The sequence below is a fragment of the Suillus fuscotomentosus genome (assembly GCF_016647785.1).
Source record: "Suillus fuscotomentosus strain FC203 chromosome Unknown F5891scaffold_29, whole genome shotgun sequence".
Taxonomy (NCBI): Eukaryota; Fungi; Basidiomycota; class Agaricomycetes; order Boletales; family Suillaceae; genus Suillus; species Suillus fuscotomentosus.
In genome coordinates, this window is record NW_024539541.1 from 233,348 (window position 1) to 257,106 (window position 23,759).

General features: G+C 48.5%; 10 protein-coding genes across 10 annotated transcripts; 7 read left to right on the plus strand and 3 right to left on the minus strand.

The window, feature by feature from the left end:
- Positions 1-3,151: 3,151 nt before the first annotated feature.
- F5891DRAFT_952973 (uncharacterized protein) lies at positions 3,152-4,092 on the minus strand (the record flags this gene model as incomplete). Its single annotated transcript, XM_041375147.1, has 2 exons — positions 3,152-3,894; positions 3,954-4,092. The coding sequence occupies 2 exons, from the start codon at positions 4,090-4,092 to the stop codon at positions 3,152-3,154; spliced, it is 882 nt and encodes a 293-aa protein (XP_041225558.1).
- A 2,002-nt stretch (positions 4,093-6,094) lies between these two features.
- On the minus strand, positions 6,095-7,358 carry F5891DRAFT_335876 (uncharacterized protein). Its single transcript, XM_041371397.1, has 5 exons — positions 7,141-7,358; positions 6,972-7,085; positions 6,731-6,917; positions 6,524-6,678; positions 6,095-6,469 (listed from the first exon to the last, which is right to left on the minus strand). Exons 1-5 carry the CDS (start codon positions 7,181-7,183, stop codon positions 6,357-6,359), a joined length of 612 nt encoding a protein of 203 aa, XP_041225559.1. The 5' UTR covers positions 7,184-7,358; the 3' UTR covers positions 6,095-6,356.
- F5891DRAFT_1035467 (uncharacterized protein) lies at positions 7,347-8,898 on the plus strand. The gene is made up of 7 exons (XM_041361807.1): positions 7,347-7,612; positions 7,665-8,060; positions 8,118-8,129; positions 8,183-8,233; positions 8,294-8,323; positions 8,377-8,417; positions 8,483-8,898. The coding sequence occupies exons 1-7, from the start codon at positions 7,517-7,519 to the stop codon at positions 8,580-8,582; spliced, it is 726 nt and encodes a 241-aa protein (XP_041225560.1). The 5' UTR covers positions 7,347-7,516; the 3' UTR covers positions 8,583-8,898.
- A 202-nt stretch (positions 8,899-9,100) lies between these two features.
- F5891DRAFT_952922 (Calcipressin) lies at positions 9,101-9,854 on the plus strand (the record flags this gene model as incomplete). The annotated part of the gene is made up of 2 exons (XM_041375142.1): positions 9,101-9,378; positions 9,434-9,854. 2 exons carry the CDS (start codon positions 9,101-9,103, stop codon positions 9,852-9,854), a joined length of 699 nt encoding a protein of 232 aa, XP_041225561.1.
- An 812-nt stretch (positions 9,855-10,666) lies between these two features.
- Positions 10,667-14,002, plus strand: F5891DRAFT_1164353 (growth factor receptor domain-containing protein). The gene is made up of 6 exons (XM_041365358.1): positions 10,667-10,904; positions 10,963-11,031; positions 11,084-11,878; positions 11,932-12,270; positions 12,324-12,497; positions 12,557-14,002. Exons 1-6 carry the CDS (start codon positions 10,856-10,858, stop codon positions 13,783-13,785), a joined length of 2,655 nt encoding a protein of 884 aa, XP_041225562.1. The 5' UTR covers positions 10,667-10,855; the 3' UTR covers positions 13,786-14,002.
- A 33-nt stretch (positions 14,003-14,035) lies between these two features.
- On the plus strand, positions 14,036-15,988 carry F5891DRAFT_1035477 (phosphatase 2C-like domain-containing protein). Its single transcript, XM_041361808.1, has 4 exons — positions 14,036-14,696; positions 14,756-15,133; positions 15,188-15,352; positions 15,410-15,988. Exons 1-4 carry the CDS (start codon positions 14,384-14,386, stop codon positions 15,841-15,843), a joined length of 1,290 nt encoding a protein of 429 aa, XP_041225563.1. The 5' UTR covers positions 14,036-14,383; the 3' UTR covers positions 15,844-15,988.
- On the plus strand, positions 15,970-19,999 carry F5891DRAFT_335981 (uncharacterized protein). The gene is made up of 8 exons (XM_041371398.1): positions 15,970-16,439; positions 16,493-16,590; positions 16,649-17,548; positions 17,600-17,659; positions 17,708-17,919; positions 17,968-18,305; positions 18,364-18,522; positions 18,580-19,999. The coding sequence occupies exons 1-8, from the start codon at positions 16,065-16,067 to the stop codon at positions 19,825-19,827; spliced, it is 3,390 nt and encodes a 1,129-aa protein (XP_041225564.1). The 5' UTR covers positions 15,970-16,064; the 3' UTR covers positions 19,828-19,999.
- F5891DRAFT_335985 (S-adenosyl-L-methionine-dependent methyltransferase) lies at positions 19,840-20,873 on the minus strand. The gene is made up of 3 exons (XM_041371399.1): positions 20,489-20,873; positions 20,235-20,428; positions 19,840-20,178 (listed from the first exon to the last, which is right to left on the minus strand). The coding sequence occupies exons 1-3, from the start codon at positions 20,754-20,756 to the stop codon at positions 19,852-19,854; spliced, it is 789 nt and encodes a 262-aa protein (XP_041225565.1). The 5' UTR covers positions 20,757-20,873; the 3' UTR covers positions 19,840-19,851.
- A 342-nt stretch (positions 20,874-21,215) lies between these two features.
- Positions 21,216-22,630, plus strand: F5891DRAFT_336077 (uncharacterized protein). Its single transcript, XM_041371400.1, has 4 exons — positions 21,216-21,436; positions 21,486-21,700; positions 21,757-22,328; positions 22,381-22,630. Exons 2-4 carry the CDS (start codon positions 21,504-21,506, stop codon positions 22,575-22,577), a joined length of 966 nt encoding a protein of 321 aa, XP_041225566.1. The 5' UTR covers positions 21,216-21,436; positions 21,486-21,503; the 3' UTR covers positions 22,578-22,630.
- A 135-nt stretch (positions 22,631-22,765) lies between these two features.
- F5891DRAFT_1146309 (uncharacterized protein) lies at positions 22,766-23,666 on the plus strand (the record flags this gene model as incomplete). Its single annotated transcript, XM_041365025.1, has 2 exons — positions 22,766-22,955; positions 23,005-23,666. Exon 2 carries the CDS (start codon positions 23,178-23,180, stop codon positions 23,664-23,666), a length of 489 nt encoding a protein of 162 aa, XP_041225567.1. The 5' UTR covers positions 22,766-22,955; positions 23,005-23,177.
- Positions 23,667-23,759: the final 93 nt, after the last annotated feature.

A 23,759-nucleotide genomic window follows, 5' to 3' on the forward strand; every position in this document is an offset into this window, starting at 1 on the left:
TCCATCCATTTGCGAGAAACATGACCGTAGTCTCAAATGATCCATCTTGGTGGCCAGCCATCGATTCGGCCTTCTTCCTCAGCTATCTTATAGGTTCGTGTAGAACTAGTCTGATGATGATGATAATGATGTCTCGATCTAACTTTGGCCGCGGTTTCGCAGTTGCTGCCTCCGCCGGGGTAATGTACGATTGGGGTGAGCAAGATAGTTTTCAAGAGCAACCAATAACCTTATAGTCTCTCCAGTACTCACATTTGGACAAGAGGTAGGTTGATACCACTATCGGAGCGGCTACCTCGCTAAGAACGGTTTCAAAGGTTGAACTGGTCTGGGTGAGTCGAATCCTGTGTCAGAACAAAACAACCATCAATTCGCAACAGAGCCAACGCTGGTCCTTCATGACCTTTTTGTATTTGAGTGTATGTAGTTCGTGATATAAGTGCGACTGATACATGCTGATCAGAAGATATCCTAGATGCGCTATCTTGGATTGCTGTTTTCCGTGTATGTCTGGAAGGCTAGTAAGCAAATGGTGTTGCGCTAATGAGCCATTCTCACAATTAGCATCGGCATGCTGTGTATGTGAGGAAACATACACCGTCTTTTTTTTTTCTGACTGGCAACATTCAGTATATGTTCCGACAATCTCGGTGACAGATGTAGTGAGTATTGCCCACCAATGACAATCATTTTAGTCCAACTAATCCATTCCGATGCAGGGGTGAGTAAGATCTTCTACTAGCTTTTTGGTTTGGGATAATGACTACCACAGCTGTGAGTTTTTTTCGAGCATGATCCCCTGAAGCTGGTGACCAACTGTATTCGTTAGGCCTGGTTATGCATGCCGCACTAGATTGGATGAGTATGATCGGAAATGTAATGCTAGGTGGTGAGCGATTCGTCTCCCAGACTTCAGTCTTGACTGAAATATTACGCAAGTCATCATGATCGCCCGCTTACATGCCATGTATCAGCGATCTAGAAAGATGCTGGTATTTCTCGTTGTCATCTTCTTGGCTATCAATATCTATGACGGAGTAATGACCGCACTCGCAGTGAGGTTTGTTTCAGGGGGTGAGTATACTGATGGATCACAGACTTAGATGCAATAGGCTCATTCACGAATACTAGAGGAGCTCGTTCTCTCTGACACGTATCAGTGTAGCCTTAGCTATAAGGGAGATGGCGTACTTGTGTGTGCCATCACTTGGACACTCAGTACTGTGTGGGAAGTTCTTATACTGTGTCTCGCAGTCCGGATTGCTGTAAATCACTTCCGTGAACTGCAACGATATTCAGCAGGAGGGCTCATTGGTAACTGTTTCACGGTGTTAATGCAAACTCACCTAATTTACTTTTCGATGTAAGCTCGTAATGTGGATATGGTCCCTTTTTATCGCTGACCTTTCGCACGCGCTAGATTTTTTGCTATTTCTTGTTTCCAGCTCAGCGATTTGTTTTCAACCATTTCAGCGGTACGCCGATTCCTCTCACATCTGTGCTTGCGTTCACGGTTCATAATTTCTATAGGACACATCCTCCCTGGAATTTCGAATGTATCTTTGTTTTTATCAAATTTCCTTGCTCGTGCACATGTTTGTGCTAGGACCACGCCTGATCCTTAGCGTTCGAGAATATAACGCTAAGCTCCTGGGCGACTGGGACTCAACCGGCATGTTGTCAATTCCTTTCCAATATTTCAACCAGCGGGGTGTAGCATAGGAGATGTTCGGTCTGATTGACAGTCGTCGGGTATTTTTCAGGCACCGGGATGATGTGCTGTCTGATTCAAGTTTCGTTGCGGTACTGTACATTCAAGCTGTATTTAATGTTTTAAAGTGAATTTGAAAAGCAAATAGGCAAAACGAATCGTCAATCAACATCTTGTTGCATTGCTACACTAGCTGCACACAAGCACTGCAGACGCTTCATGGCCCATAGCTCCTAACGTGAAGCGCGGCGTTTCAGCCTCATACAGGCCACATATATCGATGAAAGGTCAGGTCGCCAGTGGCCACGTCTCCAGTCGAATTCGGCAATATGATCTAGTCAGCCGAAGGACTGACATACTTTAACGGTGCTACAGTCTTTGTTGTACTTTGAAGGCTGTAGGGCCGTTAAAGCATGGTGACTTTTCGGCTGAGTAAATCATATTGCGAATTTGACGGGAGACGCAGCGAGCCTTGGTTGACCTCCAACCGATTTACTTATATAGCCTGTACGAGGCTGAAACGCCGCGCTTCAAGTTGAGAGCCAGGGGCCCCTGATGGGGAAAACACGCAAAGATTAATATGTCATGCATAACTCATCAGCCAGGTGAATACTCCGCAACTTGGATGTGTTTCATTGTGGGGTGTTCACCTGACTTTGAGAGGAGCATCGTTTGTGGGACAATCTGGATGTCACGCAGGACGTTTGGGGCGCCCTGCCTGACATCCAGTGCAGCACGGGACGATCATCAGAGCACAGATTCAGCGAATGAGTCCGTGTTCATCGAGGATTGGTTTAAACATGATTGACTGTGTGAGGAGATGAAGCGGGATAACGATGCAGAGGAAATGCCTGCGCTTTATATACCATATCCATGTCCACTATGTATGTCAGGCAGATGTGGATGGTGGAACAATTTGAAGCCATTGTATGCATTGTTACCAGTATCACACTGAGACTTGCTATCAGGACCACAACCTGTAACAATTTCAATAATACTAGTCATCATTTCACTCTTCACCTTACCTCCATTGTCTTCCTCTTCTCTCAGGTCTCATCGATCCATCCCCCGTATGGAACTTCGAAATGTCGAAGTTAGCAGACTCATAACATACGTTTCCGACGGCTTTCCTGATTTGGTAACTGCGAAGCATCATGATTCAAATATTGATGTCGGAACTCGAAGTAGCACTTGCTTAATACATGACCATTGACCAGCGTACAGAACCATGCGTTATTGTGTCTAAGTCACCGGAACATTTGGTTTTATTGTTTGTACAAGAGTGAAGTGAACTCTACTCCAAAAAGCTGTTGGACAGCAATATATGAAAAATAAACGTGCCAAAAAGGTCACGGCTACAATATGAAACATCGTGAAGAGAAATCCCCGTAAAACAAGAACAAAAAATCCGTGCAACGTGTCTTGTTCATGCAAAATATATCATTCCGGTTCTTCCAGTTCATCCTCAGTAGTAGTCTCTGTGTCACGTCCTTCACGAGAGTTAGATCGAGATGCCATAGACCTTGGACGAGAATTTGGACGAGAACGAGAACGGTTTTCAGCGTGCCGCGCGATCCGCTGCTGCTCGCTAGCTTCCTCTGGACTAAGTGGGTAGCTTGGGATGCACTTGAGCTCGAAAGTACAAGGCAAGACGTCTCCGCAAGCCTCTTTGATAAATTCATCGTTACAGACAAGACCGCCCCACCTCGAATGACTGCAGAGCCAATCCAGGCGTCTCAGCTGTTCTCCCAGGTGGCCGCCGGGGACGTTGCTGTCCGTCGAGCGGTTATACTGATACGCTTGCCAAATTTCCCGTCGGCGACGGGTTGTAACTCCTTCGTACTCCTTTTTCGCGACGTCCCCATAAAAATAGGAAGAAATGGCTTCTATCACTTCGCCGCAAGTCACACCAATGTTTTGGCGTCTAGCTTTGACAGAGATCATCCACGGGAATGACCGTGAGATGATGCGGATGTGTGACAGGCGCGGGAACGTAGCGGGTGCCTCGCGTCCTTTAATCCATGAACGCTTTGGCCCAGTTGTGCGATAACAAGTACTCGTTGGGAAAATCATGTTCCAGCGGAGGTAGTCTTCATGCGAGTCTGTGGGTGGAGATAGGAGAGGATTGATGCTAATCGTTGCCGATACCGCCCTTACAAGAAAAGGCTCGAGAACGGGCCCATCTAATAAGATGATACTGAATCAGAAAACATTCATCTCAGCCTGAATATAAGGTGCATACAATGTGGCCCTTCGGCAAAATGGTTGATATGGTCCGCACTGCTCGTCCACCGGAAGTTCGCGCGAGCAGTGTCAGGCGGTTGTGGCGGCGCAGGGGGCGGTGCAGTTGGGTGCACCCATGGTGTGTGACCAGCATACATGTTCGACGGTGGCCCACCAGGCAGAGGCATCCCCCACGCTCCTGCAGGAGTAGGAAATGCCCCTGGCAGAGGATATCCTGGCGTGAACGCCCCTAGTTGGGGACCCCAGCCGGGAGGACCCGGCGGTAGCGGATGTTGGAACGTGTATCCTGTCCCTGGTGCTGACGCTGGCCAGGGTGTACCCGGAGGAGGTTGGGTAGGCACATAAGGTGATGGGTTGCCGTTGGGATATCCAGTATAATCAGCCGAGAATCCATTGCCAGGTGGCGCTCCATATATGTTTGGAAGATTGGCAGGAGGGGGGAAGTAGGAACTTTGAGGCATGATAGGAGTAGAATGTGCGGTGGGTATGGTGGCTACGGGAGGGATAAATGGCGTGGTATTATACGGTGTCGGGGGGTAATATGGGTATTGCCCTGGCGTGCGGGGCTGTTGAGCCCACGCAGGCGGGTGATGGTTTTGAGGTACCGGAGGAATGACTGGTGGCGCGAGACTTTCGGGAGAGGGAAGGGGGGGTATGAAGGGAGTATTGGCTGTCTCAGGTGATTCAAATAGCATTTTGAGCTGATGTTCTAGATATAAATGCGATTGCAGTGTGTGTCACGCCGTCACTGACAGAAACCAATAAATGCATCAATTCGGGATTAAAATATAATGGTATAGAATTCGCCTCACAGGAAATGCAAGGAAACCTATGTCACGCTTATTAATACACAGGTAAGGACGTATGGCACAGGCTCAACTTGAGGTGGTTCAAGGATAAATTCGAATAGATTGTGCCGATATCTCGGTCTGAGTACTCAAAAAGGCCTGAGAAGGGAACATAATATCAACCATATCTCGGGATAGATGCCAGTATCTCTTTACCTGCGGGTACAGTTAGAGAACGTGCTCAACGTATGTGGTGAATCTAAATGGTGAAATCGACTGATTTCAGGAACCTCGTACGTTCCCTGCACTGATTCAGTCCCACAGCCTTTCGAGGTTTAGACAGCGCTCGACACAGCTGCTGCTATAAGATTCAAAAAATGCAAGCAAATGACCTTTAGGAAAAAAGAGGCAGTGGGAAGATGAGAAAGGACTTAGATGGGCCGACGGCTACCCTTGGGAGTCAGTGATTAGTGGCTGTGCCTACTTTTACATAATTGCGGCACATTGTCACATCCATTTATACATCTGGGGACCGGGGCGTTAGTTATGAATCATGATGGCATCATAATGCAGCTCGAGCGCCTTCAGGTGTAAGTAGTTAAGCGCACGATGGAACTTTGCGCGCCCGCTGAGCGGCTTCGCTGTGCTCTTGATGTGAGAAGTTTCCACCAGATTACTTATCATCCAAGTTGGACGTGGATTTGGACCTTGGATCCGAGCTTGGGCAATTAAATGTAGTCACCACCGCGTATCGCACGAGTATGTATAACGTGAGGCAATGACAACCGATGCTGACAGATCAACACTACACGGGGTTCCTTGGTTTTCATTTCCATTAGTCAACCTAGGAATTACTTCTTGAATTGGACAGCAGACGAGTTTTTGGGCCCCAGCTACTGATTTGAACAGTCGCGCTGAATTTGGAGTTGTAATATCAATGTGATAGGCCCCTGTTCCTGGACTTGTGACGCACTTGCTTCCAGGAGAAACCGGAAGTGTTCAAAGTGTATATTCGCAACACATAACATTCCGACACCTACAATTCTATAATTCCCCAGCTAGAAGTTTAAGTGATCTCAGAGTAAGTTAGAAGGGATAAGACAAACATCCCGCCTACAACCAAGGCGGTTCCACGATGTTTCAGCGGCACCAAGTTCGCTGATGTTGGCTAGCATCCAATCGCCAGTGCGGTCAGATTGAGGGTCAAAACTGTCGACCCTATTGTACCTTTCGGGGCCCCCTTCCGTTTCTGGGCTCCAACGTTACACTAGAGACCCTATGCCCTTGAAACTCGCCACAATTCGGGCTTGGCATGGGCAATGCCGGTAGCCATTGGGGTGATCATTCCTGGTCCTTCATGAACCATTCGATTCCCATGCTGAAATGAATGTAGATCCGATCACGACGATGATCTCGGAGGCAGAGCTCCAACTTGATCATCAGATCAATGCATTGATTTCGCTCAGAGTTGCTCTGACGAAAATCGCCTGATCATATGTTCACAGCTTAATGCGGGGATGGGGCCTTCCTTCGATATGACAAGGGTTGGCATAGAGTACGCGACATATGATACATCATGAAGCATGGCGGAAAGCGTGACGGTACGGGGCCCATCATGAAGTAAGGTTTAATACAAAAATGTTGGGGGCCTTGAAACCGAGACGCTGAATCGAGTAGTTGTCCTTCTTCGACAGACCGTCAAAGTAGTACTTGTCTCGAAGCCAATCTGCAGAAAATGAATGAGACATTGCATAACAGCAAAGTTACACGGATAACTCACCAACCCGTTTATACCGATTTGGTGCAGGGGTGTTGTAATACATGTTCCAAGATGCACCAGAGGCATTGTTGTGCGTAGCGGCCCTCTTTACTTGTTCCTGGAGCCTTGGAGGGAGAACGTTGAATTCTGCGTCGGTCACATAATTCTCGGTGTACCTGGGTCGGTAAAGTCAGATTCGGACGTTAAGGCGGCTGAACAGGTACTCACTCTTTCCAAATCGTGCTACAGACATCGCCCATAGTAACACCACGGTCATTGTGCACCACCGTGCACCACGGACTGGACTCGGTAATGATGATAAGATCTTGAACGCGGGGAAGCGTCGCAGGCTCGTCTTTGGCAGAAAATGGTATATCACGATTCCGGTCATTAGGATTGAAGCCGCCAGTGGAACCTTGTGTTTAGAAAACATTAGCTCTTATCAGATATTAATTTTGAGGTGACATACCAGTGACGAGGTTGAACATGAGGTGGAAGCCATGGTTTGTACCAGACATGATCGGGTGCAGTTGCAGCTCAGTGTTGAGCAGATAAAGATCAGTCTGAGAGAGGACTGGACCGTCTGTTTGGGCGCATCGATCTGTATGCGACACACAAAGCTGAAAAATCGCACTTACAGCCTACTCCTGCAGACCACTTGCCCACTGTTGAATCACCCATTGATGTGAGCGTCGTGTGAAATGATGGTACTAATAGGTATTGATGGGGATCTACGACAGGATGATGTAGTATCCAAAAGAGATGCAGAACACAGAAGAAACGGGTGTGTTGGGGTATAAAAAGTACTGGTACAGCAGCGCTTTAAATGGGGCTGCTCAACGGCTAAGTTAAGCTATGCACTTGTCATTATTTATTTGAATTACATGAGGTCGGCTGTGTTATCCGGGTCCCGCTGCAGATTAGATTAGATTAATATCTGACTAAGTGTTGGGCTCTTTGAAAGGCTCCTTGAACTCGCTCGATTATACCAGATTGATATCCGCACCTTCAGAAATGGCTCCCAAAGGTGGCAACGCAAAAAAAGAGAGTGGTCGAGCCAAGAAGGCAGAGAACGAGGCGAAGAAGCAAGAGGCTACAGCTGCTGAGAAGGTGCGTGTATCAGCATGGCCTTTGTACAGAACTCATTAATCGGCGTTGACAGGGAAAAAAAGAGGCTGAAAAATGGGAGGATGGCGCCAAGGGAAACAAAGCTAAGGAGGAAAAGGAAGCCAAGCGTCTAGCCGAGCTCGCCCGCAAAGCCGAGAATGCGCGGCTGCTTGCAGAGGAGGAAGCTGCCCCTCCCGCAAAAATCAAGACAGCGCCCAAAAAGAAGAAAGATGTCAAACCAGCTGGTCCTGGAGCAATCGCAGCTGGAGGCAGCTCGAGTCAAGAAATACCAGCAACAGAGACGAATGTCAAGGATGAACTGCCTAAGGAGATCGAAAGCTATGCTGCAACTGGCATCGATAATGCACTTGATCTACTGGAGGTAGTGACCGCAAAGATGGACAAGGCCAGTTTAGGGCAACAAGCTGCAGGTATCGAAAGGCACCCAGAGGCAAGATTGTTTCTTCCTGAGGCTATGCTAATAACTGACACACTTACCACCTAATAGCGGCGATTCAAGGTGAGAACTCACTTGATGGTATATTTCTGATACACGATTTATAATATCCCTAGGCTGCGTTTGAAGCCTACAAGGAACGCGAGCTGCCAAAACTGAAAGACGAGGTACAGCCGCATCCCGGGTAGGCGAAGTACAAGGCTAACGTACTATTTTCTCAACCGCAGCATCCTGGGCTGCGCCTGCAGCAATATCAGGTCAGTGCCGTCGTGAGTGCAATTTCTAGATGTCTGACGTTTGAATTATACAGGATCTGTTGCACAAGCAGTTCCAGAAATCACCGGATAACCCGTCAGTCATCAGGCTTATACAGCCTCTTAATATGACGACTGATCCATGCGTATTCATCATTACAGCTTTAATCAGGTCACCATCGCTTATGACGCCACAAAGGACGAGAAATTGCAGTCTCTCAAGGAGAAACAAGATGCTGTGCAGAAACGCTTGCGTGCATAACGATCGTTCTGATGTGATGATTGTAGGAGCCTGGACATTGGCAGACTCGGAAGTCGGGGTGTATGATAAAGCACTGGCGTTGCTGAAGTTCGATTTACTATCTCTAGAAAAGAAACATCTGGACCTGTCCATACACATTCTCACAATCTATTAACACTGCGTGTATTGTTCGTGCGATTGGGCTGTGAAACCATCAAATCCAGATGAGTCAGCCGAATTTCCTTCGAGAAATGGCCGTGACAGGACAAAGGTCTTCGCATCGATAGAGAACACAAAAGAACTATAAGGACTGCCCACGACACCGCATTTCCGACACACCCTGTATACTGTAACTAATAACCTGTGTTCAAGCTGCGATCGTTGCTGCGCTGGCCTACTGGAGTGTTTCCGGTCCCTGAAGGCAGTGTAGCTGCATTTGCGATTATGTAACCACGGATATTTTTTTCGAGTATAAGTTCAAAGTTCGATGTCGTTCGAGGCAACACACGACTACTTTCCACCTCAGCACTAGCCACGACATGCCAGATATTTCGATCCTGACCCAGCGTGCAAACTCTTTTGCATCACCCAAGTCTACTCAGCCCACAAATTCGCTTGTAATAACACAAATTCCTCGAACATTTTTCCAACCTTCGATCATCAATGCTTTGCGCGACCACTTTGCTACATACGGCGAGATTAACCAATGGGTGCCGATAGCATCATTTTGCCGTATAATCTTGGTATATTATGCAGAGGAGGCCGCTGAGGTCGCGAAGAATGCTTGTGATCCTCTTATTTTGGCTCTCCCACACAGGTACGTGATCTGATTCGAAGTACTCATCGTGTTTCTCATTTTTTTTTTTGCGCAGGATACCCACGGTTTTGAGAGTATATCGTTCCGAGCCCAATCCCATATTTTCACCGTCATCACCAACGGCAGATGAAAATTTATTACGTCCTCCACCAATTGAAAAGAACTTCCTTATCTCACCACCTGGATCCCCACCCATCGGCTGGGAACAAATTCGTGAAGAACCACCAAATGCTACGCCTCTCGCAGATGATCTTATAGCTGCACTTCACAAGTTGAAACTGCAGGAGAGGCGGTCTAGCCGAGAAGTGCTACTGGAACCTGAAGAAGGTGTAGGAGTGGGGGTATACGTCGAGGACTGCGATATGAATGATGATGATGATGCGGAGGGGGTCGACTGGGAGTATGGTTGTCCATCCCCGGCCAGGCTACGATGGAAACCTATAGCAACAGCCATGCCACCAATGCGAGTGCGATAAAAGTCGTGTAAGTCTTATATTTCACCTTTCCTTCAGGATGATACACATCAGACCTGTTCCGAGACCTACATGCGGACATCTTGATATTGCCTTTTTTTCTGACCCTTTTTGCATCAAGTAATGATTTGAACCTGGTGCTAATATTTTTTTCCACAGTGTCACTGCGAATTGTTGTACTATATCTATACTGTCGGCACACTGTATATCACCATGTGAGCGTCTTTCCTTGTGCCCTTCTCCTGATGAGATACTTCAGACCTGTTCTGATCCTTGTGGAGATAACTTCTATTGCCAAATAATTTTCTGATCCATGTTTATCATGCTGCTTTGAACTTGATGCTGACCTATCGCTTCTAGGTTGTCGGCATCCTTTATGGGGCCTGTTTTGAGGTATTTTAACATCATTTCCCCTAGTCATTTGTAATGGACTTGTATAACAGCCATAACCACATGCCTGGACTCTCGCCGCAGCCAGAAACATACGATTACGAATGTACTTATTTCAATTGAGCTAGAATATTATGCCTTATGTTATTTACATGTTGTGAGATGTTTCTTATCGCCGACACTCTCGAACTTTTGCGCTGAAGGCACCCATGCCACATCCCCGAGCTTTGGCTTTGGCCGCTTCGCTACCTCATGTAATCAGCGCTCAGTGGGAATTGACATGAATGAGCTAGAATTTTTAGGCGCTATGTTGTCATCATCAAATAATGTTCTATCTCCCCCAAACAAACTATAATATGCGCAGTCCACGGCGTTGTACATTGTGGCCTGGAACAATTATGTAATGTCGCGAGTCGGCATGGATTGCCAAATAAGGAAGTTTGAAAATGGACCTGCTTATTGTTCTTGGACGAGGCATTGTTCTCTTGGTCGAGCAGCAACCCACCGTCCTTATTCTTCTAAATAACAAAAGGCCACGCTCGCCAATGCTTTTCTGTGATAGAGCTTCGCGTTTATTTCTTGCTTCCTTCTCACTACACGTTTCTTAGTTCGACATGTTGTCGAGCATATTTGCTGCTACTTTCGCCTTTGGCGCGTCTGCCGGTGAGTGCGAAACTGCATAACATTGCGCCCGATATGTCTGACGCTAGCCATTGCTCAGTCGCGCAATCTTCTTCTTCTGTTGTATGCGTTGCGGGTCAATGCCTGCAAGGTTATTCTAATACAACTCGTGAGTCAAAAGTCGCTAGAGCATACATCGTCGTACTCATGGCTATGATAAGTTGGAGCAACTCTTTCAGCATCTGGAATATCGACCGAAGTCCTTCTTCTTCCTGGGCAATATACATCCACGACCAACCCAGAGCTACTTCATGAGCTGTTAACGTCTTCTTCTGCCAAACTTTCTCCGTCCACTGGCTTCGGAAACTCGAGTGCTGGATCTTCGGTTTCCCTTCCACTAAATATCGCACTTCAACCTGGTCTTGCTATCTATCCGCAAGCTTTCTATTCAGGACAAGGATCATATTCAAGCCTCCCTACGTCTCCCGTCGGAAATACATCCATCCCATTTACTGCTTCCTCATTTGCCCTCTCAGGGAACGTCTGGGCAGCTGTGTCAGCCGGAAGCAGTAGCCGTGTCATTCTGTGGAACTCCGTTCCTGACGTTAGCCAGCTCCCTGCGAGCGCCTCAGGATCCCTATCGTTACTCAACCTGCAATCATCAACATGTTCACCGGCTTGTTCCGGGAATGGCATTTGCTCTGCTTCTGGAACATGTCAATGTTCAAGTGGATTCACTGGTTCATCTTGCGAGTCATGTTCGTCTGGTTTCTTTGGACCGGAGTGCCAGGCCTGTCCGTCAGGGTGTACTTCATGTGATGATGGAATCTCAGGAACGGGGCGTTGCTTGGTGCCAGTGGTGTCAAACCTACCGTCGAGCTGCAACTGTATCAACGGAGAATGTGGTGCTAACGGACAGTGTACCTGTATCGGCGGCTGGACCTCGGCGTCAAACGGAACTCAATGTGCAGCATGTGCGGCCGGTTTCTTTTTAGATACAAGCGGAAACTGTGAAAGTGAGTTACGACAAGTTCTTTTCCTGTCTTCCCAATCTCATCTTTGTTTTCAGTCTGTCAGTTGGGTTGTCAACAATGTGCCGATGGCACCGGGGACTGCATTTCTTGCGCATCGGGCTTTACTCAGGACGGGAACGACCGCACAAAGTGCGACGCCCTTCCGCAAACTACGTCAAATGGTACGGTTTGTCCAGATGGAAGCTACGGCGCTGGGTCTACTTGCGCGGTTTGTTCGCCGCTTTGCACGACTTGTACCGGGCCGAATTCCAACAATTGTATCATTTGCGGACCCTCCACGTACAAGTTTAATGGGTCATGCGTGACGACCAACACCGGGGGTGTTTGCTCAGGCTCTAATCTGATTGCTAACAATGTCAAGCACGAGTGTGACGGTAAGTGTATCGCACCTTGCGTGCTTAGCATGTGCTCAATTTGCGATTTTCAGCTTGTGGACCGAAATGCACGACCTGCCAGATATCCAATTTCAATGCAGCATCCACTGTTAGTCAAGCTCAGTGTACCGGCTGTCTTCCTGGTTTCGTCTTGTCACAAGGGGAGTGTGTGACGAGTTGTCCGTCTGGTACTTTCCTCTCTCCTCAAGATAATTTGACGTGCACAGGTACGGGTTGTCTCATCTCGATTCATTACTAAATTAGACTGACGTTATCATTTATTTAGCTTGTTCTTCATCCTGTACTAGCTGTGTGGGAAGTGCTACCAACTGCCTGACATGCGCGAACAACTTGCTGGCTTCAAACGGGCAATGTGTCAATTCTTGTCCCTCCAACACGTTTAGTTCTTCTGGGGCATGCATTCCCTGCCACCCAGACTGTGCAACATGTTCAGGCGCATCCTTCAGCCAGTGCACAAGTTGCAACAAAGCACTTCCTGTCCTTACGAGTGGGCGTTGCCTCGCTACTTGCAGCCAGAACCAGTATTTCGACACAACGTCCTCGACATGCCAGTCTTGCGATTCCAGCTGTGCTAGCTGTTCAGGTGCCGGTCCAAATAGCTGCCTCGCTTGCTCAAGTTCTAGTCAAGTTTTGCGTGAGGGTGCTTGCACTTCAGCTAACTGCACGAGCGGTACAAGTGTTGTCCCAGGTCTTGGAGCATGCCTTTCAGAACTTGTAGTATCTTCGCCCTCTGGTACGAGCTCAGGCGCAGTTCCTTCGGGGCTATCGACTCCTACCATAATCACGACCCAGCGATTGCAGTGGTGGGAGATTTTGCTCATGGCGCTTGGATGTGCCTTCATCTTTGTGACCTTTTTGTACTGCTGGCGCCGGCGAGCTCGCAAGCAGCGAGCAAAGGACACAGCGGCATTTGCATCTGCTAAGGCCCTCCACAAGCAAAGTTGGAGATGGCGACTTGCCCGCTTTGGAGAGAAGCTTTTTGGGCACAACCGTAACCCGCGGCCTGAGTCGGAGAGTGTGGCTTTATGGAAACTGCGCGCTGCGGAGGAGGCACGGCACCATAAGGAAATGGAGAAGCTCATAGGTGCACAGGAGTACTCTTGCACGGGATCGAGCCGATCTCCTTCGCCTCTCCCCTCGCTTCATCCCTACAAGCGTCGCGGATCACACGATTACTCCGATGCTCATAGGTTATCGGCGGGTTCCATGTATTCCCAGACGACAGGGATGGTTCGTTCCGGACCTGAACCTCGGCAGCCTGTCAAGTCGAACCCTTTGACTTCTCGGTTTTCGACAACGACATTTGGATCTTCGGTACTCAAGAAACCAAACGTGTTAAAACGTCAGCCAACACCTTCTAAACCGCTATCCGCCGCTGAGCGATACGCTGCGTCCGTAAGACAGTCCCCGGAACCTGGATCGGATTGGATAACACCTTCAGATACGGGCGGATCTCGCAACCCTTTCCGTAATAAACAAGCCATGTTGTCATAATTCAGCATGAACTTTTGAGGATTAGACTGGATCTTTACCTACCACGATCTCTACAAGTTTATAGCATTGTACACATCTTTTCGTCACTATACTGTAGCTTACGACTATGATTCTGGTTGCTCTTAGATAACGCCGCTCATAAGGAGTGTAATGTATATAACATTTTTAGGTAATTTAGCTGTCCTGCAAATTGCACTGGCATGGAGTGAGAGTTGGCTAAGTTTGAGGTTTATTCCCCTTTGTGTTCGTCCCTCAATGGAGGTTTCCCAGTGCCTGTGTTGCATCGAATGACCGCGCGAAACCCTATAGCCAAACACAGCATTGCGGGAGTTAACTATATCCCATCACGTTGAATCGCCAAGGGTTCATCTCCGTCCCAAACTTCCAATGTGGTACCACGGCGACGTCTGACGCCACGTGTATACGCACGGCTTCAAAGACTCCAAATTTATTGATATATGTCATTAATTAACGTTGAACTTTAACGCTCAGTACTGCACATGACAGCAGCGATGACTTATAAGCGGCCCGACCGCAAAGTGGGGATTCCGCTTCCCCACATTTCTTCTGCGCTTGCTTCTTCCGTGACCGGCGCCTCATGGATGGAATGTCCCAATGCTCCTGGGATGCTGGTCCAACTTCGTCTGCATCCTTTGGCGATATCCCTGGTAATTTGTGCAGTCCTACAGATGATTGGCCACGTCCTTTCCGAAATTTGAACCATGACGATGCCTGGGATCACCTGGCGGCAACCTCCAACCTCCACAGCGTCAAATTTGACCCGACTGGACGGTGGCGGGCAGATGCCCTCAACTTCCAACCTTGCGCCAAGACCTCCTCGCAAGACCGTTATGCAGTTCAGCAGATACATATTCAGGGACGCGTCTGGACCCTGTCTGCGGTTTTTGATGGTAGGCGCAGTTTTTGACAATGTGCTTGTCATTGTGTCGTTACCGGGAATTATTCACAGGTCACCTCGGCAGCCATACCGTCGAGCATGTGGCCCATCACATGCCCATCATTGTGCGGGAACACTTAGAGTTGATCACTCAGAAACACGGTGACCGTGTTGTACCACCGCCTTTAATTGCGGACATGTTTGCGATGGCCATTCGCGCTTTCGATGACGCCATCGCTAATGACGTCCTGGAACTTTTCCCGGGCGGTTTGTCATCTCTGTCTCGCTTGTCGGACTTGCAGATCCAGGAAGTTCTCGATGATCAACTTTCAGGAGGGCAAAATTACACGAAGGCAAGGCTGTGCTTGTATGGTACTACTGCGCTCGTAGCTCTTGTTGACCCTGATCATCGAAATCTATGGCTCGCCAATCTAGGTGACTGCCAAGGACGTACGTAGAGCGTGACAATGCTATTTGTCGTGACGGCTAACGTTTTGATTCAAGTGATGGTCTCAGAGACTGATCAGAAAGCGTGGAATGTCGAGGTCTTGACGCGATCTCATAATGGAGAAAACCCGCTCGAGGTTCAACGCGTCATAAATGAGCACCCTGGTGAGCCAGAGTGTATTTTGGATGGTCGTGTGCTTGGAGCTATTGCACCCTTTCGATGCATGTTACGTTCACATTTTCAGATTTCACTATTCGCTGACATGTTCGATTGAACAGGTCTAGGAGACACCCCCTTCAAACAACCACCTGAGTTCACTCGACGTATCCTCTACAATCTATACCCTGGTCAGCATGACACATCTCCTTGGGAAGAATTTCTCATGAGGAATCACACGCCTCCATATATTTCATCCACGCCGGAAGTCACGCATTATCCCCTTGATCCATCGCCCCGAGCTCCTCGCAGATACCTTATTCTCTGCTCAGATGGGTTCACGGACATATGCGGCACAAACCAACATGTAATTGTTGATCGGTGGGCCCGTGCGGCTGCATGTAGTAGTTCAAGAGAGCTAGATGAAAAAAGTCTGGCCCTCCGACTGCTTTGGCAAGCGCTTGGTAATGATCCGACGAGCGTATCTCGTGTTCTGACTTTGAACATGGACTCACCTTGGTTAGATGATGTGTCTATTGTTGTACAGTGTTTATAATATTTGTATTATATGGCGATAGTAGAACATACTTATTCTACTTTAACATGCTTGCTAACCCACATATGGAATTGTTGTGGTCGACTAGTGTATTTGCAATTTGTTTACCGTTGACAAATAAGGACAACTAACGGTTCCTTCTGAACACCGGGCTGCCGTACAGGACGCGGAGACCATATGCCTCTCTCCTCATACATCATTGTATTGCCTTAGGGAGACTGATGGCGAAGCCACTTCAATCCTCTGCGTCTACCGATTCCTCCGACCTGTTCGGCCCTGACGATCCAGAGTTCCTTGAAGCTCTCAGGAACGCGGTGCTACCCGGAGATCAAATCACAGCTCCCTCAGCTGACACAGAGTCACTGAGTCGCAAGCGTCATCGTGATGAAAGTGACGAGCAGCAAGTTGAGACGACCTCACACGGGACCTTGACCCATAGACTCCGTGACGCCGAGGATGATCCCGAGATCTATGGCGCATCTCGCTTTGGACATTTCGGAGAATACATGCATCGCAAGCGCGCCAAACTCCAGATACAGAATGCAGACATAGGCGTTGGCACTACAACAAAAACGTTTAGCGGTCTTTCAATATACGTGCGTATTTCCGCTGTCATCCCAGGAACGCAGAGCCTTGACTTTGATCCCAGATTAACGGGTGGACGAATCCTTCAGTTCAAGATCTGCGTCAGTTGATAGTGGCGCACGGGGGTGTGTTTCAACCTTACCTGGATAAGAAATCATTAGTGTCTGCACCTTCCTTATCAATTCAGTTATTTCACAAAGATTCATCGCCCCTTATACAGGACCCATATCATCACTTGCTCACTGACAGCTGCGAAGATCAAAGAATGGAAGCACATGAAGATTGTGAGGCCTGATTGGTTGGTGGATAGTGCCGCTGCAGGAACCTTAATTCCCTGGAGGAATTACATTTTCAAACCTGAGGCCAGGGTCGAGCAACATCAAGGAGCGCACACACCTCAAAGTTATCTATCTACGGATTCACGTACAGCAGCATGCTCCGGTATGCGTAAGCATCAACAGCCACCATCAAACAACCAGGTTTCTGCGACAACGCCTGATTCCGGCATGACAAGTATTGCCGCCCCTGAGGCTGGTGACCCCGCGTCTTATTCGCCCCGACTGCTGCATGTTACAGATCCTGGCACGTACAAAGACGCTGCACGCGTCCCTGGGTACGCCGCTCATACATCAAACCCGCTAGCAGAGCGCGTGATGGCTAATCCTGAATGGAGAGCCGCACATACCTCTGTGGCACCGGATTTCATAGAAGGTTTTTACAAACACTCACGACTGCACTATCTGTCCACATGGAAGGCTGAGCTGAAAATTTTGGTTCAACAAGCCCAAGAAGAGGTTGAGAATGGGTTGATACATGAGTTCATAGGCGACCTTCAGGACATGGCTAAGAGTGATGCCAACATGAGCGGGGCACAGCTCGCGGCGAGGTCTCCATCAAAAAGAAAAGGAAAGGAAAAAGCCCCGGGTTTGAAGCGTGTTATCATGCACTGCGACTTCGATTGCTTTTTCGTTTCCGTCGGCCTTCTGAGTCACCCTGAGTTGCGAGGCAAACCGGTTGTCGTTTGTCACTCGCAAGGGAGCACAGGGGGTGCATCGAGTACAAGTGAAATAGCAAGCTCAAGCTACGAAGCCAGGTCATTTGGGATCAAAAACGGGATGAGGTATGCTACATACATTTCACTTGTTGACTTGTGAGTAATAGCTATCTTCAGCCTTCAGCAAGGTCGGAGATTATGCCCTGATCTTATGACTATGCCCTACGAATTTGAGAAGTATGTATCTGTCTTTTCATTCACTACACTCACCCAACACGAGATCAGATATAAACAGCTATCGTTGCGTTTCTACACTATTTTAATGCGTCATGCCGATGATATTCAGGCCGTCTCCGTTGATGAGGCTTTAATCGAGGTTACCACGAGTGTTTCCCGATATGCTCTCCGGCCGTCTTCCCTAGCATTCGTGGATGATCCCGCAAGGTCCCTTGCAGAACAGATACGGTCTGAGGTCAGCGAAGGAACAGGTTGCGAAGGTACTTCACATCAATGTGTCCGTCGTCACTTACTGACACAAGCCACAGTTAGCATTGGTATCGCGGAGAACATACAACTTGCTCGCATTGCGACACGTAAGGCCAAGCCTGCAGGATCATTCCATCTGAAACTAGAAGATGTACAAGAGGTTCTAGCGCCGTTAGATATCGATGACCTTCACGGCTTCGGACATTCTACGCGCCAAAAAGCGAACGAGAAGCTCGGAGCCACAAATCTCGGCGAACTCGCCAAGAAAAGCAAAGCCGCACTGTGCGATGCGCTTGGCAAGACTACTGGCGAAACTCTGTACAATGCGATCCGTGGCATCGATGAACGAAAACTCGAGTCTGACAAACCGAGGAAGTCTGTCTCATGTGATATCAACGTGAGTTGCTGATAGGTAGTTTGGTTTATGTAGTCACTGAGCTCTGAGTCTAACCTAGTATGGAATACGTTTTGAAAACGACGGCCAGGCCAAGGCATTCATCTACCAGATGGCCGAAGAAGTTTCCCGGAGATTGAACGCTATCGACATGTGCGGACGTTCTTTAACACTGAAAATTATGAAACGCGATCCAAGTGCACCTGTTGAGGGACCTAAGGTATCGAGGATCGTAGACCTTATTCAAACCAGGTGCTGATGAATGTTCACTGTTTAGTTCATGGGACACGGTATCTGCGAGACGTTCAGCAAGCAAACTTTATTAAGCAGCGCAAATGGCAGGGCTACAAGCGATCCAAAGGATATCGGTGACCACGCATGGGCACTATTGGATTCCTGGGGATTCGATCCGAAAGAGCTGCGCGGAATAGGCATTCAGGTACAGAAGCTAGATACGCTGTCGGCATCTGACATCGCCGATCCTGGGCAAGTGAAGCTGCCCTTCCACGCTAGAAGCTCCAAGACGACTATACAGGAGAACACTGAACAAGATGTCCTCCCAGTGCCTAGGATTATCACTGAACCCCCTTCGCAAGATGATCCACTCCAGGATGAGAATGAGGCCGGTCCTTCACGTCCATTGCCTACATTGGACCTTCCCTCTTTCTCCCAGGTCGACAAGGACGTCTTCAATGCGTTACCAGACGATGTCAAAAAGGAACTGGAAGTTGAGTATCAACGCAGATCACGTTCGCCAATGCCGGCGGAACAACCCTCCCATGACGTCCGACCGACAATCTTAGTCAAAGGTGTCAACGTCAAAAGAATCACTCAACAGCTTGCACCGAAGAACAGAACGAGCGTATCCCCCCGTAAAAGCACGCTTTTTGCAAAACGTGATGTCCCATCGTACATGCGTGTATCTAACGCAGAGCTTCGAAAACTTGATATTGACCCAGATGTGTTTGCTGCATTACCTTTGGATTTGCAGCGCGAGCAGGTGATCATGGCTCGACATGCGAGAAGTGGAAATCTCTTTCAAGAACGCAAGATAATTAAGGCTTCTAGTCGCGCGCCATCTGCACCTTATCGCAAGAAACCCCCTCCTCAGGCTAAGCACCCGGAGCCTCCTCTTTTGAAGCAGCAGGGCAAGCAGCCAGGGGAGAAATTGTACTTCGCGGAAACTGGAGATGTTCAGACCGTCATCGAGTCATGGGTCAAGGGATTCACAGAATATCCCCCGAAGCAAAAAGACGTTGACTACTTCAGCAAATTTTTGGTGCGGAACGTAGAATCGGCTGATACAGGCATAGAAAAAACCATTGGTGTAATGAAGTGGTGGCTTATCCTCTTGAGGAGGAATTGGGAGGTGTATGAACGCGCGAGCGGCGCGGAGGAGAATCATGATGGAAGGTCGACTGCGGAGAGCATCGGGAAAGCTTGGTGGAAAGCATTCTGGGAAGTGAAAACCAAAGTCGATACTGCTGCCAGAAGACGCTTTGGTGGTTCATTATCTCTCAAATGATGGTTTGATCTAATACGGAGTAATTTATGCTTCGGCAACTTCCTTGGTCCCAGAAGCTAAGAAGACCTGGACAGGCTGTCCATGTATCTTCGCCTTGCAGGCTGTCACAAATGAGAAGTTAATCAATCCAGCACCTTCGAAAACGGCTTTGATGTCTGCCTCCTCAAATCCACCCTTGTGCGCAACAAGATTCGACTTGAGTGATCCGGTGGGAAACAACGCCTGTACAGATTCTGCAGAAGATAACTTCACTAAATCTGTGACCAAGAGCGAACCCCCTGGTTTCAGGTATGATGCAAGAGCCTTCGTGACATCTTCGATAGAGGGGAAATGGTGATACGCCGATGCACACTAGAATTCGTCAAGGTGAGAGCGTGGAACATTCAACATTGCAGGCGGAGACGTACCACAACCACATCAAACTTCATTCCATCCAGCTGATTTGGGGCTTCAGTAGTAAGGTCACAACACACAGCCCTCATCTCCTCGGGTGGTATACCCTGATTGAAAAGGCTCTGATTGTACTGGTCGACCATGGTCTGGCTGATGTCCACGCCCACGATGCATTTGGCATGCGCAGCGAGTTGTCTGGAGATCAAGCCTGGAGTACGACGGACAAATTCACAACAGCGCTACGAAACCCTTCGTATACATGACTGACCTGTGCCACAAGCATAGTCTAGAACCAACGTCGAGTCCTCCTCGAATGGATAGGCGTTGATCATGGCTGCTCCAAGGCGCCGAGCTAGCTCATGTCCGTCGGGATGATCATTGTACTGATGACCATGCTCATTGAAATAATTCTTGTTATGTTCCTTGAAATTGTGTTGCTCCTCGTGGACTTGGGAAGAGCCATGGGGGTTGGGAGAGCCATGACCATGGCTATCAGGGCAGTGGTGTTCAAGTTGGTCACGATCATGTTCAGCCATGGTGCGAGCGCTTATGTTCGATTCAGGTTTTCGATATTTAAGTTGCCACCCTCCGTACAGCCTATAGTAGTAGGGGCATAGTGCTATAAGGAAAATGCTGCGACTGCTGCGGTATCTGCCGCGACGTTCCAAATTTACGCTATAACACTATGTACTATTTGTCGCGGGCGTCACGGTCATCGCGGGCATCGCAGCACCCTCAAATATGGAAAGAAGGTGCCCGTGACAAGATGCTGCGACACTTGTCAGTAACTCATATTCGATTCCAAAACAAGCTGACTTTCTGCTATCGGTGGCTTGTGTCGTTTGGTCCTCAAGATTATGCACTAGCAATGGTCAAATTTACTCTGACATAATAAATCCCAAAATCAAAATTCTTAGAAGAACTTCTGTTGATTATAACCGAGAACGAGATTCATAGCCGGAGTTCCTTTCAGTATGCAAAAATATGATCTCCCTGGTGAATTGACAGAGTACTAGGGTACTTATTGCATTATAGATCTCCGGTACGACCGGACTTGACTTGAAGAAATAAGTCAGGGTCACGTGCGTGTGTTGAACGCGTCCTCTACCCCGCCACGCGCTAATGCATTAAGTCAAGGTGGCAGTAAAATAGAATCTACTTTAAACAGCCGTGGGGTTTCCGTCGTCAGCAAGAACATCAGCTTGGTCGGTGTCCAGTACGTACCTTTCTTGCTCTTATGGAGTAGCACCTGACGTTCCATGAAGGGTTAAGGAGGTCCGGTCATGGACATTGAGCAGGACAAGCAGTGCAAGGCAGATGCCATGCTGCAAGCCCTCCTACAGCGCGCGTCTTGCGCCCCGGAGACGAAACAGCCCGAGCTCCTGCAAAAGTGCCTGAAGGGAGTTCTGCCGGTTTGCAATGGACAGGTCTCGGCTGGAGGCATATCCTCTTCGGGCATTGAGACATCCCTGAGAGAATAGTGAGTGCTCCTTCGCTGATCAGACGCTTCCACGCTTACAATGAAATAATTACAAGCGTACGTCCAGAAATAGAAAACGACTTCTACAGCCCTTTTATTGAAGCCACGAACATTGCGCTCGCTTGTCTTGAAGAGATCAAGATTGACGGGATGCGTGCTCCTGTCTCCACCGTGGACATGATCTGCCAGCAGAACGAGACGGTGACATCAATTCGGAAACCCGACATTGTCACCCTTCCTTTGAGCAGCGCATGCGCATCCTTTCAGGATAATAACGGCAGCGAGAAGGGAAAACAGAAAGGCAAACAGAAGGCCGACCAGGAGGATGACCACCAGGACGACCAGAAGGACGATACAAAGGCCGGTCAGAAGCGCAAGGCTCACATGGTCAAGAATGCAAAGTCAAATCCGAAAAATCTCCCCTGGAAAGATGTTCTGGCTTGCATCGAGTTCAAGAGACAGACGCCAGGGAGGACGAAAGGGATTAAGTCACGTCCCTCTTCGTATACTGTGACAGACTATGTACCTACTAAACCCGAATATCTGCCGGTGGATCATCTCAAGGCTGAAGTCCCTGCACCAGGCCCTTCGCAAACCCCAGCAACACAACTCGCGTCCGACACCGCGCGTAAGTGATTTGATTTTTGTGTATCCAAGATCAAACCGAATGAACCGAGCAGCAATTCAATATTCCGACCTCACTGCTACACGGCCTTCCAAGGGCGGGTCCAGCTCCAAGCGCAACGCTGTGGACTCTTTGGAATCTACCACGAAAAAATTCAAGCTGAGGGGAAACAATGCCGCGAATTCAAAATCAAGGATGAAGATCTTGGAACGGTGGATTTGTTGCTTCACACCAGCCACGATGAAAGAGTGACGCACTACGGACTACAAGGACGGGCCACCAATGTGGTTCCTGTCACTAGCAAAGCGCTCACTAAGAATTATGGCAACTTCCAGGATGGAATGGTGGCCAAAGTATTTTAGGGAGAAGCGAGTCGCACTAGCGAGTCAGAGATCCTGAAAAAGGTTGAGGAGATCGCTAAGAGGCACGCAACTGTCCAAGACCATGTTCCTGAGCTCCTTTGGCACCACGCGTTCACGAATCCCACGTCCGCCGTCCGAGAAGCGCTCGGTGTTCCGGAACCCATCATAAGAAGTCGCTCGCTTTATATTCTTGTATTCCGCAAGCTCCACCGCATCACGGAGCTTCACGGCAGGGATCTTTTCGACGTCTGGCGTCAGTGTATCTTATGTACGTGTTTGATTCAGCTTCTGTGGCTCTTCAGTGACATAGCCTACAGGCCACCTCACATTGTGGAAGGAAGGTGTTCATCATCGAGATATCAGCCTTGGAAACTTGATGTAGTACAGGAAAAACGGTAGACTGATCGGTGTCTTAAACGACTACGATCTATCCTCATTAGCGAATGTAGTGGGTCCTCAGGGAAACGAATGTACGGGCACGGTACCGTTCATGGCGCTCGAGCTTCTCACCAAAAATGGTCAACAAGGCAAAGTGAAACACCTATATCGCCACGATCTAGAATCGTTTATGTGGGTTTTCGTCTGGATTCGCTTGCGTTATAGGCAGGGAGTCCTTCTACCGCGTAGATTGCGCCCTCTCGACGAGTGGGCGACTTTAGACGCTATTGCATGTGTCAAGAAGAAGTCAGTCTTTCTAGTGAATCCTTTCGATGATCTATCCCCGGACCTTCAAACTTCTCAATTGGACATAGATTGGCCTTTATGGGCTCTCTTTGTGGAATTTTTCAGGTCGTCCAGGCAAGCTTACTTCAATCGCGTTGATCACATGTACTGTATTCTCCTTGCTCAGCTGAGATCGAGGGAAGGAGCATACGAGCAGATAAATGCCGAGGAAACAATATCGGATATGGATGATTTACTAGGCAAATTCACAGGTACCATGGCGTGGGTTGAACTCAGCAACGCTTTACCTCTATAGTGGTCGTTACACTACACATTGTTTCCTGTGTTTCGCTACCTGTGTCAGTTACTCATGGAGAATGGACGGATGTTACACAAATCATTCTTTGTA